Source organism: Panthera uncia, chromosome A2, assembly GCF_023721935.1.
Source record: "Panthera uncia isolate 11264 chromosome A2, Puncia_PCG_1.0, whole genome shotgun sequence".
In the NCBI taxonomy this organism is placed as follows: domain Eukaryota; kingdom Metazoa; phylum Chordata; class Mammalia; order Carnivora; family Felidae; genus Panthera; species Panthera uncia.
Genome location: NC_064816.1, coordinates 145,161,794 through 145,182,552, shown reverse-complemented (window position 1 = coordinate 145,182,552; position 20,759 = coordinate 145,161,794). Strand labels below are relative to the sequence as shown.

At 50.9% G+C, this 20,759-nt stretch overlaps 1 protein-coding gene and 1 long non-coding RNA gene across 3 annotated transcripts in view; one reads left to right on the top strand and one right to left on the bottom strand.

Moving 5' to 3' along the window:
* Positions 1–137: 137 nt before the first annotated feature.
* On the bottom strand, positions 138–13,630 carry TMEM140 (transmembrane protein 140). Of its 2 annotated transcripts, XM_049641894.1 has the most exons (3): positions 1,730–5,188; positions 1,515–1,618; positions 138–941 (listed from the first exon to the last, which is right to left on the bottom strand). In XM_049641894.1, exon 3 carries the CDS (start codon positions 902–904, stop codon positions 350–352), a length of 555 nt encoding a protein of 184 aa, XP_049497851.1. In that variant the 5' UTR covers positions 905–941; positions 1,515–1,618; positions 1,730–5,188; the 3' UTR covers positions 138–349. The 2 variants fall into 2 exon arrangements, with proteins under 2 accessions (XP_049497851.1, XP_049497852.1); XM_049641895.1 differs by lacking the exons at positions 1,515–1,618; positions 1,730–5,188 and adding an exon at positions 13,430–13,630.
* Positions 13,631–13,711: 81 nt separating this feature from the next.
* The window catches only part of LOC125930163 (uncharacterized), a 76,431-nt gene continuing 69,383 nt past the window's right edge, over positions 13,712–20,759 (top strand). Inside the window, exon 1 of the long non-coding RNA XR_007460095.1 lies at positions 13,712–13,793. This is a non-coding gene — a long non-coding RNA (uncharacterized LOC125930163). The remainder of the gene's footprint in view (positions 13,794–20,759) is intronic.

Here is a 20,759-nt window from a genome sequence, read left to right as displayed (position 1 = left end):
TGTGGCTAATTATCCTAGCAATCAGGCCTCGTGATGGGAATCCTTATGTCAAAGGAGTTCTCGTGACAATGAGCTTTTTGTGGTGTGTCCTTGGGAACCTCGGAAGTCCCAAAGGATAGACAGACCCACGCTAACAAGCCGCAGGTACCGCGGCTGCCACTGCTGCGCCCTTGGCCTTCTCGGCACTGGGTACCCCCACCTCCTCCGCGGTGGGTCCCGTCTGCCAGAGCTTGAGGCCGGCATTTGCTATGAAACAGGCTGAGAAGACATGCCAGCCCATGAGTTTTCCGGCACCTTCTCTGAGCATAGTTCAAACTGAACTCTTGCCATCGTGAGCCTCTCGACAGAACTAGCAGCTGTCAAGCTTGACCTTGTCCTCTGCTCTCTGAGGGAACACACACATGGCCATAAGCAAGAGGAGGAGTAAGGCCTGGGCGGTGCCCAGAGCCAGAAACCCAGGCTCCAGGAGGGAGAGCCGGATCCACTTCCACGTGTAGGTGAGGAAGAGGCCCAGGCCGCTGGCCAGCAGCATGGAGGACGTCGCCAGGAAGCCCCCCGCCAGCCGCCACTCTGCCTCGTTACTGTTGCACCAGGCCAGGAAGAGGGGCAGGGGGACGAAGAGAGTGAAGACCAGGGCCCCGTACACACCGAGCCTGGCCAGGGCCAGGCCGACCCGCGGCACCCCCAGGGCCTCCAGCTCAGGGAACTGGAGGCACTGGAGGGAGCTGGTGCCCTCGTTCCACAGGCAGAAGTTGTAGAAGCCGATTCTGAGGTTGGGCGAGTCCACGAGGTTGCCGGCCTTCCAGAGGAGAGCGTAGAACAGCAGGAAGATGACCGCCACCGTGACTGTCATGATGCCCAGGAACAGCAGCTGCTTGCCCCGCCTTGGCCTTGGGAGGGTCATCGTCTCCTGCCCTTTTGCAGGCCGCCTTCCGGGGCACCTGAGGGAAGTCACACCCGTGAATGTCCGGCCTCCCTCCCGGTTTCCTCACAAGCTCGCCTTCTCCCTTCTGGAATCCCATAAACACCTGTGGCAGCCTTCCCTCCAACCCCAGCGGGAACAGGAAGTCAGAGGGAGCCTGCAGGCGGGATGCACTTGGTAAGTCACCGCGAGCCCCCTCTCTGGCCTCGTTCAGGAGGAGGGGCTCCCCCCGCCGCTGAGTGCCGGAAAGCGGTGACAATGATGGATGCCCTTTGAACAAAGGCTTTGCTGCCCTTTAAACACCACAAGCCCCTGGACATGTTTGTGAGGGAGTTTCTCAGATCCTTTCGAGGGTGGGTTTGTCTGGGGTGAGGGAGGAGGCTCGCTGTCCCTGGGGGCCTGAAGGAGGAGGAAGGCGCTAGAGGCACAGGGCGGCTGTCAGTCCGCAGCACCGCCCCCCCCCAGGGGGCAGACCCGGCACATCGGAACTTCCAGGTTGGGGTGGGGCACTGGTGTGTTCTAGAAGCCCTGTAGCCTGTTCTAACACAAGCTGGGGGGGGACGAGGTCTGCTAGACTTCTCCGGGAGCTTACCTGCCCTGCTCTGGGAGTCATTACTTGGTGAAGGCAAGAGGCCACCTGCTCATGAAATCACATAGTAGCACTCGCTACCTTTTTAGTGTCTCCGATTTTTTTTCCTGAGAACAGGAATCATAGAAATCTTGGAAAATAATACGTAAAAGAAAAAAATACATAAAAAAATAACCTCTTATCCCACCACGTACGTAGAACCACTGTTAATTTCTTACCAATATTTTTTTCCTATGCGCTGATGTGTTTTTAAATAGTCACACTGTTGACCACAATGATTTTCTCGCTGAATATTATGCACATTTTTCAAAGCTGTTACATAGCCTGCAAAAACATGTTTAATGGCTGTGTGATAGTTCGTGTCGTAGATTTATCCGTCCCGCCATTAGACAGATTGTTTCCATTTTTTACTATTATAAGTGACAGTTAAGGAAGATGCTTGTATGATTCTTGGTTGGAATCTGATTTTTCCTTCAGCTAGATATCTAAAGTGGAGCCAAAGGTAGAAATACTTTTGAGTGATCTTACTGCATATTGCCAAATTGATCCGCAGAAAACTTAATTGTAGTCCCCGTAAAATAGCGTACACCGTCCTCATCGTATTTGAACAGTCTTTTCACTATGATTTTAATCAGAAGGACTTCTCCAAATTGCTCTTCTACCACAGTAGTCTGCCTGCGATACCTTTGTATTTGTAAAGTTTCCACTACCGAACAAAATAGCCATTTGCATGCCAAAGTGCCACTAGCCTTCCAAGACACAAGGTGCTGGGGACAAAGGACGGAGGGCCATCCTGTCAGTGCACCCAGCCTGGGGCGCCAGGTGGTTTCCTGCAGCCAGCCAGCAGTGGCCCCGGGGAGAGGCTCAGGGGACGTGTCCAGCCCTGGGGGGCGGCTTCTGAAGGGAGCAGCCGCTCCCTCGTTCCCTCCGCTGTTTGGAAGGAAGGTGCGTCCCACCACATCCCATCTCGGTTCTGCTAGAACAGGAAGTGCCCCGAGGGAGAAAGAGAACAAGTGTGAGGGAAGAGGAGATGGGCCCCGCTGAGGGAGAGGGCGCTGCACCAACTACCACAGACTGGGCAGCTTATAAACCAGACATTTATTTCCCCCAGCTCGGGGGGCGGGGGCGGAGAAGTCCAAGATCAAGGGACTGGCTGATTTGGTGTCTGGTGTGCCCCCTTCTTGGTTCGTGGAGGGACATCCTTCCCCAGTGTCCTCACATGGTGGAAGGGACAAGGGAGCTGTCTGAGGCATCTTTATTTTTTTCTGGGACCTCTTTCACAAGGGCACTGATTTCATTCATGAGGGCTCTGCTCTCAACCTCATCACCTCCCAAAGGCCTCACCTCCTACTGTCATCACCTTGGAGGGTTAGGTTTCAACGTACGAAATTTGAAGGACACAGCGATTCACTCTATAGCAGGTGGCTCCCTTCAGAGGACCTGAGTCAGTGCAGACAATGAGAATAAAGATTTGTCAGCAAGCAACTCCTTTGACCGAGAGCCGGGACAGCACCTTGGGGGGAGGCCGGTGCCCGTCAGAACAGAAACATACACCTGTGCCTGCAGTGAGGTTTTGAACTCCTGTCGCCACCGTCCACCAAGGGCCTCAGCCCCTGGCTTCTCCTTCAGGGGAGCTCGGCAGGGAAGCGCCGAGGTGGCAGAGAAGGGCCATCCCGCGGAGGCCCTGGGACCTCCCGCTACCCCCCTTGCAACAGCAAGGCTTAGCAGGTATGGAAAGGTGTCTTTGGTCCGTGCCTTGTGAGAGTAGCATAGCCGAAGTTCTAGCTGGCCCAGCCCGCGGTGCGGGAACATCCCCGGCAGTAGGTGTTCTGTACGGTTTTCGTATTTCACAAATACTTGTAAAAACCTGTATCTACGTTTGTAGTGGGTTTAGGTGTTTCAGGGTGCGGGATGGATTTCCAGGGCTGGAACCCCGATTTGTGCGCGTGTGCCGTAGCAGATGAGCTTTGACTTGCCTCCGTTGGTTGGGAGTGCGGGTGGCCTTACGTGGATGTTCCCTCTTCTTGCCCCTATTTCAGGCCTGTTACACTTGGGTTCAAAAAAATCGCTATTTTTAAGCATTTTTGACTTGGAGACAGAGCCAGGTTCAAAAGGCGTGGCGGCCTGAGGACATCGTATCAGCCAACTCTGGCTGTGGCTCCCAGGCGACCGGCCTTTGTTTTTGACTTCCTGCCTTTCTCTCAACTGCCCTTTGGGAGGGTTTCAGTAGAGAGTGAAACAAAATAAAACCGGACCTGGAAAGCCCAGGAGCACAGATATGGGGAAGGTGGTCGCCCCTGGTTCCCCTTCTTCTCCCCCGTCTTTATAGGCACAGAATTCAGCTCCAACGCCTGGAGCTTGGGGCTCGGCGCCACTGGGCAACTTTGAACTTGTACTGGCAGTTAATTCTCTGTAGGGGGCGCCTGCTCCCGGTGCTCTCCACTCTGGCTGTGCTCAGGCGGCCCCCAACCCCATCTGCCCTCTCTCTCAGTCTCCCTGAAACTCCTGAGGTCTTGCCCTGCCCCCTGCCTCCAAACCCTACTGATCCCTGCCCCCTTTATCCACTTGGCCGTCCATCTTATCCCCTGAACGGTGCCTGACACACAGAAGGAACTTCTTGTTAAGAAAGAAGAAAGGAAGAGGGGGGAGAGAGAGAGAAAGAATGAAAGATGGAAGGAAGGAAAGAAAGAAAATTAAAGCAAAAGTAAAGCCAAACCCTGTGGTACCCCTCAGTTACTGCGCGTGTACATCTTGTGTGCGTGTCCTGACAAGCCAGCAGGCTTCCTGAGGCGAGGGGCCGTGTTTCGTGTGTCAGACACACTCAGCACGGCGCTGGGCTGGCTGCTCCCCGTGTCCCATCAGACATCCGGACAGACTTCAGGACCTCAGGGACCGAGAGGCTGGAGGCTGGTCGCAGCTTCTTCGTCTAAACATTTCGTAGCCGATGCCTCTGGACGTTCCGTCGGAAAACCCCGTGGTGCTCTTCTCTGTTGTCCTAAGAGCCCACCCTGGCTTTCGTGGCTTTTGACAATCCGCATAATCTCGTTCTCGCCACCACGAGCTTTTGAATTCCCTTTCATGACGAGCCTTGCCTCCTTCAGAGGGTGAACCAGCAGGCTGCTGCGTCACTGCTGCCATTTTTAGCTGAACTTTTTCCTGTTTATAAGAAAGCCACACGTGATGATGGTAGAAAAGTGGAAAAATATGTGAGTGACCAAAACTCATCTGTAACTTTGGGTTGTAGAAACCACCACTCTCAATGCATTTCCTTCCGTCATGTTGTTTTACACGGTCAGGCTCATGCGAATATATGTGTTTGCATCCCGCTTTGTCAACATCATTACGGCGTGAGCGTGTCCCTATGTCACGAGAAGTGTTTCCTGCACGATGGTTTTCGTGGCTGCCCGTACTTTAGGACACTACTTTGTAAGACTGGACACAACGCTGTGGCGATGTTTGTGAATCACCGTCCCTTACCGTTGGCACTCGCTTCTCAAGACGCCTCAAGTGCCATGGCTCTCCTGAGTCACAGAATCAAAAGGAACTTTACGAACTGTCCTAGTGCCTTCGTTCCCTTTCCCGGAGGCAGGTTTGTAGCTCCGGTCTCCATCTCCCGAGTATACTTGGCACCTGTCTGTGATCTGCGAGAATACCCGTCCACGTGATTGTGTATATATATATATATATATATATATACACACACACACAGTATATGTATATATTATATATATATTGTATATATATATACACAATGTGTGTGTGTGTATATATATATATGTGTGTATGTGTATGTATATATATATATATATATATATATATATATGTATACAACCCCCCTGCGACTGTCTCTCATGCCAGGCAACCGCTCACTCACCACCCGTGGAAATTCTACTTCGCTCATTAAGTGTTTGGTGAACTCTCAGAGTGAGCCCCGCGGAGGGGAACGGAGTGCCCACGAAGAACGTCCCCTTCAGAGTCCCCCTCCAGGAGCGTGGGGACTAGACTGGAACTTCTGAGCTCTCCCACCGGGAATATATCGTATGTTCTACCTGGAGGGGTGTATATGTTCCGGAATGTGCTACCAAGGATGACTTCTGCCCAGGGTGCCCTCTTTCCACGGCAACCTCAACGACGACCTGGTATTCTTCCTGCTCCTTTAGGAACAGGACACCTCGATACTGTCCCCTCTTGGACCTCTCCTGTTAGCCTCGCCCCTCACCCCCTCCCTCAGCTTCGGCTACAGTGGCTTCTTCCTTATTTTCCAAGAACTTAAGGCAAGTCAGGACTTCCATGCTTGCCATTTTCTCTGCCCGGAATGCTCTTCTGTTATTACACGCCTCCCTTGGGCCTCTCTGCTCAACCGTCCCTTTCTTACGGAGGCCACCCCTGGTTAGCGTCTCCACCTGTGACAACCCCTCCACCGGCCCCACAGCTCACACTGCCTGTGCCCCTTTCCTGCTCTCTCCCCATAGCTCTGGTGCCATCTAACGTTCTCAACATTTCTTGTCCCCCCCCGACCCCGGTCCCCAGTAGACTGTAACCTCCATGAGGGCAAGGACTTGTATCTGCTGCTCATTTTTATGTGTCTGTGGTTAGCTGGTCTGTTTATCTGTCAAAGACCTATCTTTCACTGTTCCGTCCCCCACGCCCGGGACTACGGGCCACACGGGAGGCACTCAGTAAAAGCCTGTTAAAGGACACGCGAGTGACTGAATGAACGTCAGCAACGGCACACAGAGTTGCTCAGACCCCTCCCTGTGTCGATTTTTTCCATCTGCTTCCCTGTCCTGGTTCCTCCTCCTTCTGGCCCCTCCCTCTTCTTCCCGGTTTCTAAACGTGAGCTCTCTACAGGATTCTCCTCTCAGATACGTCACGTAGGCCTACAGCTGTGAGAGCCGCACACCGAGAGCCCTGACGACGGATATGAGATGTGGGGACAGCGGAGGTCAAGGGCACACCCACGAGCGGTCCCTACCGGGGCCCCCAGGACCGCGTGGTAGAAACTGATGGTATCATTTTGTTGTCAGAACAGAACAGAAGCTTGAAAGAAAAAATGGCGAGCTGATGAGGTTGTTACTAGTTGTAAATTCATCTCCCGGCCTTCCTTTTCACTCGTGATTTAAGAGAGCTCTAGGGGACAACAGAGGGAAGAACTTGTTTTGAGAATTCTCTTTGACCAGTGAAGGCGTCCAGGGAGAAATCGGGTTTGACTGAGAGTTTATTAATAGTTAAAAACAGATTTCAGAAGCTCTTTGGGCATTTACTCTGTGCCAGGCCCTGTGCCGAGCACTTAGTAGGTACCATTTTATTAAGTTCTTACGACAACCCTGTGGGAGCAGGTTTACGATTGCCATCCCCATTTTCCAGAGGAGTAAAACCGAGGCTCGGTGAAGGTCAGGAGCTTCCCCAAGGTCCCCCGGCCAGTGGCCAGTGACAGTCCATCAGGCAGGCTTGTCGTAATCATCTAGAACCTGCCTCCACTGAATTGTGCGCGTGCCCGCTGAGGCCTGGCGGACGCTGTTGTCGTTATTGGCTCTTCGCGCGGTGGAGACCATGTGGAATGAGCGTTCTGGGCATACACTCTGCAGCTGTGTGTCCAGGGTTCAAATCCCAGTTCTACCATTGACTTAACATCCCAGCGCCTAACATTCCCATCTGTAAAATGGCTACAATAGAATTTATCTTGTAGCTTATGTACAGCACGTGGAACGTGACCTAGTAAGTACTGTGTCAGTCATTATTGTCATGGAGAAGAAACTGGAACTCGGGGAAGGGAGCCCGGCCGCGGTGCGGCCCTAGAGGAGACAGACGGTGCCTGCGTCCACCTGCCGAGCTCCGCTGGGGGACCTGCGCCCCAGGGAGCTGTCTTTTGTGCCCTTGGACGCTGATGCGGCCGCCACAGGTGGTGGGGAAGGGCGTGGACCCGGGGGCCGAGCGTCCGGGCTCAGGGCCCGTGAGCTCGAGCAGCACCCGGCTTGACCTCCGGCACCTGCTCCCCCTCCGGACCCCGTCGCTGGCCTGTCCCCGGGGGCTGTGGCAAGACTGAGGTGTGGCAACTGTCTCCACGCCCGCCCGCCTGTAGGCCGGGTGCGCTGGGCCGGCCCGCTCTGCCAACTGGAGCCCTGACTGTGGAGAAAAGGGAGGTGAGGGAAGAGCGAGGGGAGGGGGGCTGGGGGTGCGGCACCAAGGGGGAGAGAGCAGCAAAGCGGGGGGGAATAAAGCGTCCGGATAAAGCCAGAACAGGGTCTGAGCCGAGCAGCCAGCGGCCCTGCCGCAAACCTCCCTGTCGAACACACGCAGGACAGGGTGGCTGGCGGTGTGGGTGCGGCTCTGACAGAAATAAAAAGGGAAGAAGAAAGGGAAATGTGTCATGTTTCCTTTGGCAGAAGCGTGAGCCCAGGTTCTTATTTTTCACAACCGGCCCGCGCTGGTGCGTCCCAAAGGTGCGGAGGCAGCCCCCGGGGGTCGCGCCGCGCTCTGAGGACGGCCAGGCCGGAGGGCAGCTTTGTAGGCAGCGCGTGACATTTGGGTTTGCTTGCCTGTGCCAGGGAAACGAAAAGCAGCTTCACCAGCAGAAGCACGACCACGCCACGAGACCGCCACGCAGGGTCAAAACCGTCCGTCTCCAGACCTCCACGAACACCGAGCCACGGACGTGGGCCGTGTCAGCGGTTCCGTGAATGTTAACTAGCTCTTTGTTCGTTTGTTTTGTTGCTTGTTAGCCTCGGCGGCGGGCAGATGATCCAGCTGGGAACGAGGGTCAAAACATAAAAAATCTAGCGGGAGAAAAAATCCTTCACCACAAGAACGCGCCTGCGTCTTGGACCCGTCCTTACTTAGTGTTTTTGTTTGTTTGTTTAATGTTTAAACATTTTTTTAAATGTTTATTTAATTCATTTCTGAGACAGAGACAGAGCATGAGCAGGGGAGGGGCAGAGAGAGAGGGAGACACAGAATCGGAAACAGGCCCCAGGCTCTGAGCCGTCAGCACGGAGCCCGACGCGGGGCTCGAACTTACGAACTGTGAAATCACGACCTGAGCCGAAGTCAGATGCCCAACTGACTGAGCCACCCAGGCGCCCCTCCTCACTTGCTTTTTAGTGGCGGGACTCCACAGCTAGCTTATGGGAAGCTAAGGACCCAGAGCAGAGTTTGAGGATAAGTAGTACCAGAAGGCAGGACAGCCTTTGGCTGTCACTCTTGGCTCTCCTGCCCAGCCCTCTCCTGCAATCCCGATAGACATTCACAGCCCCCCTTCTACTGAGGAGGCCAGGGTTTCATCTGGTGACTCCACAAAAGGCACATTTTGGAGAGTTCCCTGAGCCGTAGGCCCTGTGGAATCAGTAGCTCTCAGGGCAAACCAGGAACCTGGCCTCACTGAGCTTGCCTTCCGGTTGAGGACACAAACACCAGTGGTGTACTTTTAAAAAGACCGTTCCAAGTTTTGAAAAGATTTGGGAAGGAAACCAACAGGATGAAACAAAGGAGAGAAGGTGGTGGAAGCCGTGAGTCTAGATTAGTGGGTCAGGGAAGGCCTGTGTGCAGAGGAGACATTTGTTTGAGGCCCGAGGGATGTGACAGAGCCATCCCGAGTTGGGCCTGGGCAAGAGCCCTCCAGGGAGACAGTGCGGCTGTTATAAACACCGGCCTGGGAGAGGATCAGATTTCCGGGGCCGGGGTGGCTGCAGCCCCGTGACTGAGGGGAGGGGACCCAGGTCCCTGGGGGCCTTGTAGGCCAGGGTGAGAGGTGTGGATTTCATCGCTCGACCCGAGTGTTCTATTAACTCCTGTCCCTCTTCCCTCAGACACGAGGCTCTAGGCGCCCAGACGGCGGCGGGCTGAGCGCACAGACAGATCTGTGAGCCAGGACAGACGCGCGGAGGCCAGGGGTCACCTCACACCCGTCCTGCCGGCTGGGCCCTTGGCAAGCACCGAGACCTACTTGGACGTGGCTGGCACTCAACCGTTGGAAGAAGGGGAGGCAAAGAATAATAGACCCAAAGACTCGGACCTTCGGTTTTGCAAGAGGTCTTTTGAGAGAGAGGCTTCTTCCCCGGCAAGCTTGTAACACCTCGGAAAGGGCTTCAAAACACATGCAGATTAACTCAAAGAAAGCAGATCACAGCTAAGCTGAGTAGCAGACCTAGGGGCCCTCCCCCTCTACCCTTCGAGGCCAGTTTCGGGAACCTGGGAAAGCCAGTCTTCGGTCACTCTGACGAGTCTTTGCCTCATCACCCTGCTGGCGTCAGCTGTGGCCTCTGCCTCCCGGTTGCCCGGCTGCCTGAGGAGGGGGCCGAGGCTGCGGTTCCTGCCGCTCTCTGCTCTGCCCGGGAACTTGGCCGTCGGTACCCCCACCGCCCCACTGCTGCCCAGCGGACAGAGGGTACCTCTCCACAAAAGCGCGGGGGACCCAGGGCTCACCTCCCAAAGTCTGTTGAAGTCCAGGTTTGGGCTGACAAAGTGAATTCCTGTACCGGGACCACAAAATGGAGGCGGCCCTGGTGGCCCAGCCCATGTCACAGTTCTAAGCCTAAGTCATGTGAAACACCTGTCAGGGAAACCCAACCCTCCCCCCCCGCCCCCCCAGCACAACCTTACCCTAGAAAACAGGACCTGCCCGCCTTCTAAGGAAACCCCGACCTCCCGGCCAATCGTGCCCATTCTTTCCCACGTTGCTTCTTCTCTACACAACTGGCTCTTGCCCCAAATCCTGCCAGACTGTTCCATGCTTGGGAGGCTCTGTACTCCCCCAATCCACGGCTTGTCTTCCCTCAGATAAAGGAAGGGTCAGCTCATCGCTCAATTGTTTCCGTTTTGTCCTTTGACAGGGCTGAGAACGCTGAGGTGGCGTGACCCAGGCGCACCGAGTACAGCTCTGAAGATCTCAGTCGCTAATGAGAACATACGGCCCACGTGCCTGAAGATGACATTTGCAGACGCTTGTCACGCTTGTGAAGTCACTTTCGGGTGTACCATTTTGAGGCCTGTGGCAGGCTAGAGTCACTGACGTAGTCGCGGTACCCGGCTCCCGGGTAGATTCCCAGAGATGACTGGGGCGAGATTGGGCCCCAGCCCCCAGAACGGTACCCCCCCAGGGCTACCGGGATGGACAGCTCAAGAGTGGAGTGTCTCAGAAAAGCCACACATGCGGGGTCAATACGTGACCAAAGTATTAGAGTTCGCCGGAAGGTTTTTCATGAACGGGTGCGGAAGCCGTCGATTAGCTTCCTGAAAGCAAAACTAGTTTAAGTCCTCATGTCCACCTCACATACCAAAGTGAACGCCACATGGATCCAAGAGTGAAATGCCACGAACAGAGGGGAAAAAAAGATCTAAAAACAAGTCAAGATTCGATTACGAATGAGAAGGAACACTTTGAGCTTAAAAGCAAACTGAAATTACAAAAAAAAAAAAAAAAGTGCAGATTTAACTATTTACAAGAAAGACACATTTCCGTATAACAAAAACAAACTAATAAAAGTAAAAGCCAACGAGTGTGGAAAGCATCTGCAACAGATATGAAATGATTAATATTACCAATATGTCAAATATTCATACAAACGAGTAAGAAAAACATTAACCGTCCGTCAAAACGGACAAGGAACAAAGAGATTTCAGGAAAGGGCTGCCAAGTAGGTAAGTGTAGCTGTCATACTTTCTACCAAATGTGTGGGCGTTTTCCTCCATCAAGCAGTTCTCCGTGACACCAGCGGGTGTCCTACTATTTAAGCCAATTCTGACATTATCTACAGGAAGAGAGTATCAGATCCTGGGGCTAAGGGTTCAGTCCCCAAAGCCGTCTCCCCTTCCTCCTTCCCGGCTCCTGACCAAGGCTTAGTCACCTGGGCCCGACTGGCAAAATGAATCCCTGGGTGTTGGTGACTGAATCTCCAGCCAGTCTGCCTCCCTGGAGGTTGTGGGGGGTGGGGCTAAAAGTTCCGACCCTCTAATCACAAGACCCTCTAATCACAGGGCTCTTTCTCCCACAAACAAACCCCGTCTATAGGGACTTTCCAAAAGTCAGCTCATTAGCATAAACCCAGACGTGGCTGGAAGGAGCTCGTTAATGAATAAAGAAGACACCTTTATCGCTATTCACACTTACTCCTAAGTGTTCCAAGGGTTTTAGGAGCTCTGTGCCAGCAAGGGCAACAAAGTCCAAATATATATTCTTATTATATAAATCACTGTATCTCATTAACTAACATGAGAAAAAAGGTCTATGCCTTTGTAGCACAAGCAAAGAAAAGCCAAGTCAAATAACCTGTGAGTTTCTGTATCAAAACTGCGGCTAAGAACTTTGGATGGCACCTAGCTCATGGCAAGGCTAGCCTTGTCATACGGTGACGGTGACAGTGGCCCAAGTGACCCGTAAACATTTGCGCAAACTTTCCAGGAGGCGATTTGGCAATATGCATGGAAACCCTTAAAACCAAAAGACAGTCCTGTCTTTTTGGCCTGGTAATTCCACTTAGGGGTTTACCCCAAGGCAGCAATCAGAAATGCAATCAATGGTTTATATACAGGAATGTTCATCACTGCATTTTGCAAAAAACGGGAAGCAGCTTGAATGCCCACCATTGGAATTAAACCGTGACGCGCCAAAGTGGTGAGACTGCAGACTTTAGAAAAGCCAGTCTAAAACCACACTAATAGAGTATGACTGCAAGAAAGAGACTAAGGGAACATTCTAAAATGTTAATGCATCTGTCTCTGGGTGGTGGCATTGTGAACTGTTCTTTTTTTGCCTGAAAAACATTTCCAGAATCATGTGTTGCATTTATGTAAAAGTGAAATGCAGAAAACAAACACAAACGGACTTCATGATCAGGTGAGGTAAGGCAGGAGTCGGCTGGCGAGAACCTGAGAAAGGGGATTATGTGCAGAATCGAAAGGGATGTCTTATGAACAGATTCTTAGGCTTGGCGAGGGTTGGGGTGTAGGAAGAAGATACTGAGAAATGCACATTAGTTGTCAGGAGTCAAGAAGGAAAGAAGGAATCACATAATGTGTGTGTGTGTGTGTGTGTGTGTGTGTGTGTGTGTGTGTTTCTTTCCCAAAGGAACCTTTGATTTTACAGGTGAAGAAGTATAACGGAAGCTATTAAGGAAACAGTCCGTATTTAAGAAAATATTTTAAGATCAGCGCTGGCAGGCATGAGAAGCACTGTAGTCTAATGACATAGGCTCTGAATATGTTAGACCCTGTTCAATTCTGAGTCAAGAACACGGGTCTTTCTGACAATCTCAACTCGCGGTGTATGTTTTAAGCACTGAGGGTGTTTCTGTAACTCGGAATAGTAATAGTCGAGCCACTTCGAGTCAGTGACCTGCTTCTGTCTGGCTGCCCGTTTCTGATGAGCAACCCGCCCCGCGGGCCATAAACATCTATTTGCACAGACTTTGCAACACCCTGTCGCCAGGTTATCCCTGTGTGTGTGTTTTTTTAAAATTTTTTTTTAGTGTTTATTTATTTTTTAGAGAGAGAGCAAGCAGGGGAGGGGCAGAGAGGGAAGGAGGCACAGAATCCCAAGCAGGCTCCAGGCTCTGAGCGGTCAGCAAAGAGCCCGACCCGGGGCTGGAACCCACGAACTGTGAGATCATGACCTGAGCCGAAGTGGGACACTTAACCGACTGAGCCACCCAGGCGCCCCCATCGCCGCGTGTTTCTAACCGGGTGCGCTGGCAGTCCCCTCACCATCTTGGGGGCCGCAGCCCCCCAGGATGATGGTGGCGGGAGCCGAGGGAAGGAGGGCAGAGCGGCCGGGCGAGGTCACTGGGTGGGGGGCAGCGGGTGTGCGGACACGGCCCGGCGGCGTGGCCCCGCTAGAGCGCGAAAGGCCGGAGCCCACGCTGAGCCCAGACGCAGGCCAGCTGCGCTCCACGCAGGGTGGGTACTTACGAAGAGGCAGAACGCACAGGCGCTCGTAAAGAGGACGGGCAGGGAGTCAGGTCTGGCGGAGTCTCCTTTCTCGCTGGCTTCCTGACGCCAGGCTCCGGAGACGGAGCCGAGGCCGGTGGAGAGGGGAAGGGCGGCCGGAGGCCGGCCCGGGCTTCCCACCCGCTCGCGCTTGCAGTTGTGCCCAAGTAAACAGCTCGCTGAAGGTCAGGGCACTGATGCCGCCGACTGGTGTCACATCAGCTGATTTCACTTTCATTTCCTCACTTGCCCGTGGCTCGTGACTTTTCAGAAAAAGGGAACGTAAACAACGTTGTTGTTTTTCACCAGATCGCGTACTTTACCCACGCCCGAGCCGCCCGACCAGTTGACCGAAGGAGCCAGGTAAGGGTCCTGATGCTCTCACACGACAGCTCCGGAAAGGGAACTGCCCAGGATACTCTCAAAGCTCCCAGTGATTTAGACTCCGAGTAAACACGACCTCCAGTTTTACTCAGAAGGGGCCTTTAAGATCATCTGGTCTAAGATCCGGGGTCCGGGTCCCCGCCCCCCCCCCTGGGAAGCACTCAGGCCCTCTGTCCCCTCCTTTTCAGGAATCCGTGCTTCTCTGGCCACAAAACCTTGTGGGCTTAGCGTCCCGCCAGGGGTGTTTGGGCCGGTGCTGGAGCAGCGGGAACATCTCTTCCTTCAAAATAAGAGCTGAACCAAGCTTTTATTTTGTAATCACAGGAGCTCCCGGCCAGAGTTTAAAAATTGCTTCCTTTGCCCACATGACCAGCTGGGAACTCCAATTTGGAGCCAGGCTTGGTTAAGTCAGTAGAAGCTGCCCTAGTAATACTGCAGAAGCCTGGCCTGGCGGGTTTCTTCGGGTTCCTCTCCCCCCCCCCGCCCCCCCGCCCCAACCCCCAGGAGTTCTTTGAACTGCCACATGTTTTCCCCTTTGGAGTTCCTTTAAACTCTAACCCTAGAAAGATGAGGTCTGATGACGCTTTGGGGTCAGGGCTCCCAGCTACAGAGGAGCAAATTATTTAACCAAGCTGAGCGTGTTTCTCACCCGCGAAATGGAAGCGTGGCTGCTGTGGGAACCGAGAGAGAGTGTGGAAGTGCTGGGCACTCAGTGCTGGGCAGGTCATGATGGCAGCTGTTACTAGGGGAGGGGCAGAGGGAGAATCCCAAGCAGGCTGACAGCCCCACCGTGGGGCTCAGTCTCGCAAAGTGTGCCTTGATGACCTGAGCTGAAGTCAGGGTCGGCCGCTGGACCAACCGCCCAGGCGCCCCCACAGCTGTTACTATTTAAAAGCAGAATTTCTAAATATTGAGAGTAACCTTCTTCATAATGCCTTCAAGGCAGAGACAGAAAGGAACTTTTGGGTACGAATATAAAGTAGTTACTCTGAAAACTAAACACCGGTGAGTAAGGAGATGTAGTGGAAGAGGGAGAGAAACATATATTTATACATTCAGTACAGGTTCCAATGCACATAGTTGTAAGAGAGCCAAACAGAGCTTCAAAGTTTGTTGTGAAAAGCAGCGGACGCATTCTCCCTTCTTCTCCAGAGCCAAGCACTTTCACCTGGGTAAGCGGATTCTTCAGGTGTTTGCCCCAGTTCTCAAAATAACCTGCTTGTCTCGGTGCTCTCTGGTTTCTCAGTTTCAGGCATCATCTACTGACTCTCAGCTTTCTTCTCCCTGATTCCCTGTCCACAAGCATGAGTCTTATCTTCCTCCTCCTTCCAAACTGGTTCTGTTAAGATTTTGCTTAAATCAATATCCAGCGTCTGCACTATTGTAACTATGTAAATACCACACACAGTAGTGGAGTCATGTAGAAAATTGTGATTCCCCCTGCCGCCTTTCCCGGTCTGTTAGTCTTCTCTGGAGATAATTGTCTTAATTCTGTGTTTGCTTGGATTTCTCCGTACTTAATACCGATGCAACCCTCAAAACTTAAATCTTTTTTCAAGAAATGTGTATGAGTGGTGCTTGACCTCTTCCTGAGAAAAGCTCCCCCAGCGCCCTTGAACCCACTTCTGCGCCGGGCTGGGTCTTGACACCCGGCACCCAGCAGTCCTCCTCAAGGACCCTCCCCACCACCCCAGGGGTTCCCTCTGCCCCTGTCCTGTGCTGGAGTTCTTATTGCGGGTATCAAAGGCTTTTATCCATTTAGTGTTTATCCTGCCCTTAAACTTGATCAATCAAAGGTCGATCGAGTACAGAATTTTAGGCGAAAATAATTTGCCTGTATAATTTTGAAAGCTTTATTCCATTCCATCTGGCCTTCCTGTTAGTTTTGAGAGTTTAAAACTGGTCTATTTTACAGCTTCCCAGATCGTCTCCTTTCCTGTTCTCAGCCTTGCAGCTTTGTCTTCAGAAACAAAAGTGGTGGAAAAAAAAAAACCAAAAAACAACAAACCAACCAGAAATGATTTTTGTGGGTTTTTGAGAAGGAACGAAATTAAATGTGCCCAGGGGCCCCTTGGTGGCTCCGTGGGTAAAGCGTCGACTTTAGCTCGGGTCATGATCTCACTTGGTGGGTTCGAGCCCAACTTGGGCTCTGGGCTTTCAATGCAAAGCTCGCCTAGGATCCTCTGTCTCCCCCTCTCTCTCTCTGCCCTTACCCCCCCCCCCCCCCCCCGGCCTCTCTCTCAAAAATAAACTTAAAAAAATTAAACGGACCCAGTTTGCCATTCTTAACTGGAAACGTAATTTTTTTTACACCCTGGAGGCTCCTCCTAGCGGTCGTTTCGCGGGCTCCCCCTAGCGGCACAGCGCGTCTGGCCGAGCCTGTTGCTCCCGTCAAGCTCAGCCTCTTCTTCGCTTACCATCCCAACCTCCAGGCTGTGACTGCACCCTCCTCCGGGCGCGAACTTTCCCGCACTGGTCCCCACACACCAGCTGGCTTGGGGAGACCCTCAGAGCTCCCGGTTCTCAGGGCATGCCCCTCCTCCCGGGGCGAATTATCGGAGGCGGTGGCGGCTCCCTCTGGTGACACCTCTGCTGGTGGAGCGATGCCCTGGGGCAGTCCCTCTGGTCTTTTCAGCTCGCTTCCCTCCCCGCCCCGTGAACACGCTCGGGCAAAGGTGACCAGGGCTCCGGCTTTCTTGGCCTGTTGGCTCTGGGGACGAGCCTGTGCCCTCTGGCTGGACGGAGGGAGGGAGGCCCTGACTTCTCGGCGGGGTCCGCCGGGAACCGAGTCCCTGCAACACGGAGGTAGGGACTTGAGCAACGCTAGCAGCCTGCCCCTCCTGGGGAGACACCGCAGCCCTTGGCTGGGAGCTGGGGGCCGGAGGGTGACTCCCGTGTCCTTGGCCACCTGCTCTGGGAGGGGGGAGCTTCCCTCTTGCTGAACTGCTGGGAAGGGAGCAGTAGCTATGGCTCAAGTCAGATTTTAGTAACTTTTCTTGAGTGAATGTTTCTCCATCTGTTGTGTGTCCTCACGACGACGGTTTCCGAGACTTTACAGGAGGGTTTTTGTTGTTGTTTTGAAGTTTTAGCAGTTATGGTATTCTCGGAGGGGGGGGGGAATAGATGGAGGGGCTTCTGGGGCTGCTGTTCTAGAACTGGGTGTCTGCCCCTTGTTTTTTAAAGGGAAAAGTTTTGACTGAATAAAATCTAAGGACATTTAAGTATTGAAGAATACATGAACAAATCTGAAATGGCAACATTTCAGAAAATTACAAAGTAAGAAACAAATGGTTGTAACTCACAAGTCCTTTCGTCTGTGAATTTAGAACTTTGATAAAAATACTGATAGGTTTAACTGTGATGCCTGTTGTTTGGGTTTTTCAATTTGTTAAAACTAATAATACCAATAAAAGTTTATTGAGGTAACTATTAAGAAGCTACTTTTACAGATTTCTAATAGTATATTGAAATAGTCTTTTCTTTTTTTCCAAATATCCTGCCTGGTTTTGTTAAAATGTTAGTGATGGTTTAAGTAATAGTAAAAAATGTAGTATTTATATCCTTTCATTGTAGGGGACACAATGAAATGGAACTAATGTATCATAATGAAGTTAAACCCATCTATATTAATTCTTTTTAAAGATTATTTATTCATTTTGAGAGAGGGAGAGAGAGAGAGACTGCGAGCAGGGGAGGGGCAGAGAAAGAGGGAGAATCTGAAGCAGGCTCCACTCTGTCAGCACAGAGCCCATGCGGGGCTCAAACTCATGAATCTGCGAGATCATGACCTGAGCTGAAATCAAGAGTTGGATGCTTAACCACCTGAGCCATGTAGGTGCCCCAAAACCCATCTATATTTAAAAGTGCTTTGAGGAGTTATAATTCTATCAAACATCAATAAGAACAAACAAAAATCAAATAGCAACAGTGAAAGTGTTCAACAGAGGTAAATCTAAATTGCTTTTTTTATGTTTTTTTCCCCAGTTTTACTACGATTGACAAATAAAAATTGCATATATTTAAAGTGTACAACATGATAATTTAATATACATACACACTGTACAATGATTACCACAATCAGGTTAATTAAGATATCCATCACTTCACTTATTTTTTTTGTGGTGATAACACTTGAGATCTATTCTCTTAAGCAAATGGACAGATGAATGAAGAAAACATGATTATATGTATATATATGTGTGTGTGTATATATATATATGATTATATGTGTATATATATATAAATCACATTTGTATATATATATACAAACGTGATTATATGTATATATATGTGTATGTATACACACACACACACACACACACACACAGGGATCTCCCTTGCCTGTAGGCTTGCTTGAGCCTGTGTTTGGTCAGTGCAGACAATATATATTATATACCCTTATATATATATTGGGCTATCACACAGCCATGAGAAAGAAATCCTGCTATTTGCAACAATGTGGATGAAACTGGAGAACATTATACTAAGTGAAATAAACCAGACACAGACAAGTACCGCATGATGTCACTCACATATGGACTCTAAAAAAAAATCAAACCTACAATAATATAGAATATAGTTGAGTTTATCAGAGGCTGGTTAAGGGGAAAAGGGGAGATAGTTGATCAAAAGATACAGTCTTTTAATTTAGAAGATGAATCTGGAGACCTACTGTACAGCCTGATTAGAGTTAATAACTATGTATTGTGTACTTGAAATCTAAATTACTTTTGAGGAGACAAAAAGCCCCAATGTCTTGCAGTGGGTGTGGATGTTCAGGGGCAGCTGCATTGACCTCTGAATTACACCTGCATGTGAATCTGGGTCCCTATGGAGTAACTGTCCTCTTTTCCTTGAAAGGGGAACTGTTATCATCTGGGTGATTATCTCTAAAGAGAGCAGGTAAACCTCATTCTCAGCACAGTTTCAGTGAGAGAGTTTATGGGCTCCTTTCTCATTTACAGCCTGTGTCGTTCATGGGTAATACTTTCAAGGTTTTTGTTTTTGTTTGTTTTGCCTTTGAGTCCCCACACTTTTCGTTCCTTATCTTCTTGGAAAGCAGGCTTAGGTTTTGTTATTGATGAGTGTTTTCATCCAAGCATCCATTATTTCCCTCTGAAGTTGTTCTACGTTTTCTTCTGAGATGCCTTTAGCATTAGTTAGTTGGGACTGGAAGGGTTTCAATCCCTCTTTGACTGATCATGTCTGTGCTTAAATTAAGATGAGCCATTATCACCCAGTAACATGACAGTTCGGGGTTTCTTTTTTTTTTTCTTTTTTTTTTTTAATTTTTAACGTTTATTTATTTTTGAGACAGAGAGAGCATGAACGGGGGAGGGTCAGAGAGAGAGGGAGACACAGAATCTGAAACAGGCTCCAGGCTCTGAGCTGTCAGCACAGAGCCCGACGCGGGGCTCGAACTCATGGACCGCGAGATCATGACCTGAGCCGAAGTTGGCCGCTTAGCCGACTGAGCCACCCAGGCGCCCCTCGGGGTTTCTTTTTGATTGTTTTTTCAAAGGTGTCCTCAAGTGAAGAGGTCAACCCATTCACATTTCTCTTAAGTGTTGCCAAACACAGAGTTTGTACCTTCAGAGGACTGGCCTTTATAAGAGGTGACCTGTGAGATCCATAGACTTGTATAAATTCATTTTAGTCTTTTCACTGACATAACGATATTCTTTAACCAAGACAGAAGAGCATTCGGCTACCTCTTTATTCCTCCTTAAAATATGTTGGCTTCTTATCAAAAAGTAAAAAATCATAGCAGCATATACTGAAGGGAAACCCAAAGAGCTTTGTCTCAAGTAGTCAGATACTACCACCAGAGCCCTGCTCTAGGACCAGAGTGGAAAGATATTTCTGTGGCAGTCCAAAGGCCCTGCATGACTCCAAAGGCACTGAAGCTTGGTTGCTGGCTATTGGTATCCGGTGGACCACAACTATCTGCTTGGAACCCTGTGGACTGTTGTATTTCTTTTTATTTTTTATTTCTTTTTAATTTTTTTGGAGAGTGTGAGCGGGGGAGAGGGGCAGATGGGAGAGAGAGAATCTTAAGCAGGCTCCACGCCCAGTGCGGAGTTCTACACGGGGCTTGGTCCCACGAGCCTGGGGTCATGACCTGAGCTGAAATCAAGAGTTGGACAGTCTACTGACGGAGTCTCCTAGGTGCCCCTGGAGTGTTCTATTTCTAAAACAAACTAGTGCCTAGCAACCTAGGCCAGACTACTGGTAGGGAGGGCAAGTGAGGCCTGGTTGAATAAAACACTATGCCCTAATAAAACAAAGTACACTCTTTGTTCACTGCTGCACACACAGAAAGCGTATTTCTATTGTGCTGATTGCAGCCAGAAGAGACTAGCCCATGAATTTTTGCCTCTCCTGACACTATGCAAAACCTAGAGGATTAAAGTAGCTTCGTGCCATAACCTACATTCTCTGCATGCAGGTGTGTCAGAGCACAATGGTGAGACATGCCCACATTCTGGGGTGAGCCTCCTTCTGAGTTAGTTTCCTTCTGTAGCCTTGAAGGCAGATCCTACTTATCAAGGTTACAAGGATCTCCCTTCCCTGTAGGCTTGCTTGAGCCTGGGTTTGGTCAGTACAGACAAGCTGGGTCAGAGAAATGAAGGGCCTCGCCAGAGGTGCTACTTCACCGATAAGAACTCAGGAGACATCAAGGAGAACTGTTGACGTCTTAACATTTCATGTATTTTCAGTGGAAACTTGCCGTAGTTCAATCCAAGTGCCCTTAGCGAGGTGACTCATTGACCCAGGCTCCTACCATCATGTGGCCCTGCCACCGTCAGCACAGTCATCTTCAGAACCGTGGTTGCCTCCATGGAGGGAGTACATCATTCTATCAGCTGGATTTGCCATCTTTTGTTTCTTTAAACAAAATCGTACTCTCCTCGTATCTCTCTAGCAGATTCAGGCCCAGAGCCT

Excerpts from the sequence above, each read along its gene's own strand:
- TMEM140 (XM_049641895.1), bottom strand. The coding sequence starts at position 904 with ATGACCCTCCCAAGGCCAAGGCGGGGCAAGCAGCTGCTGTTCCTGGGC.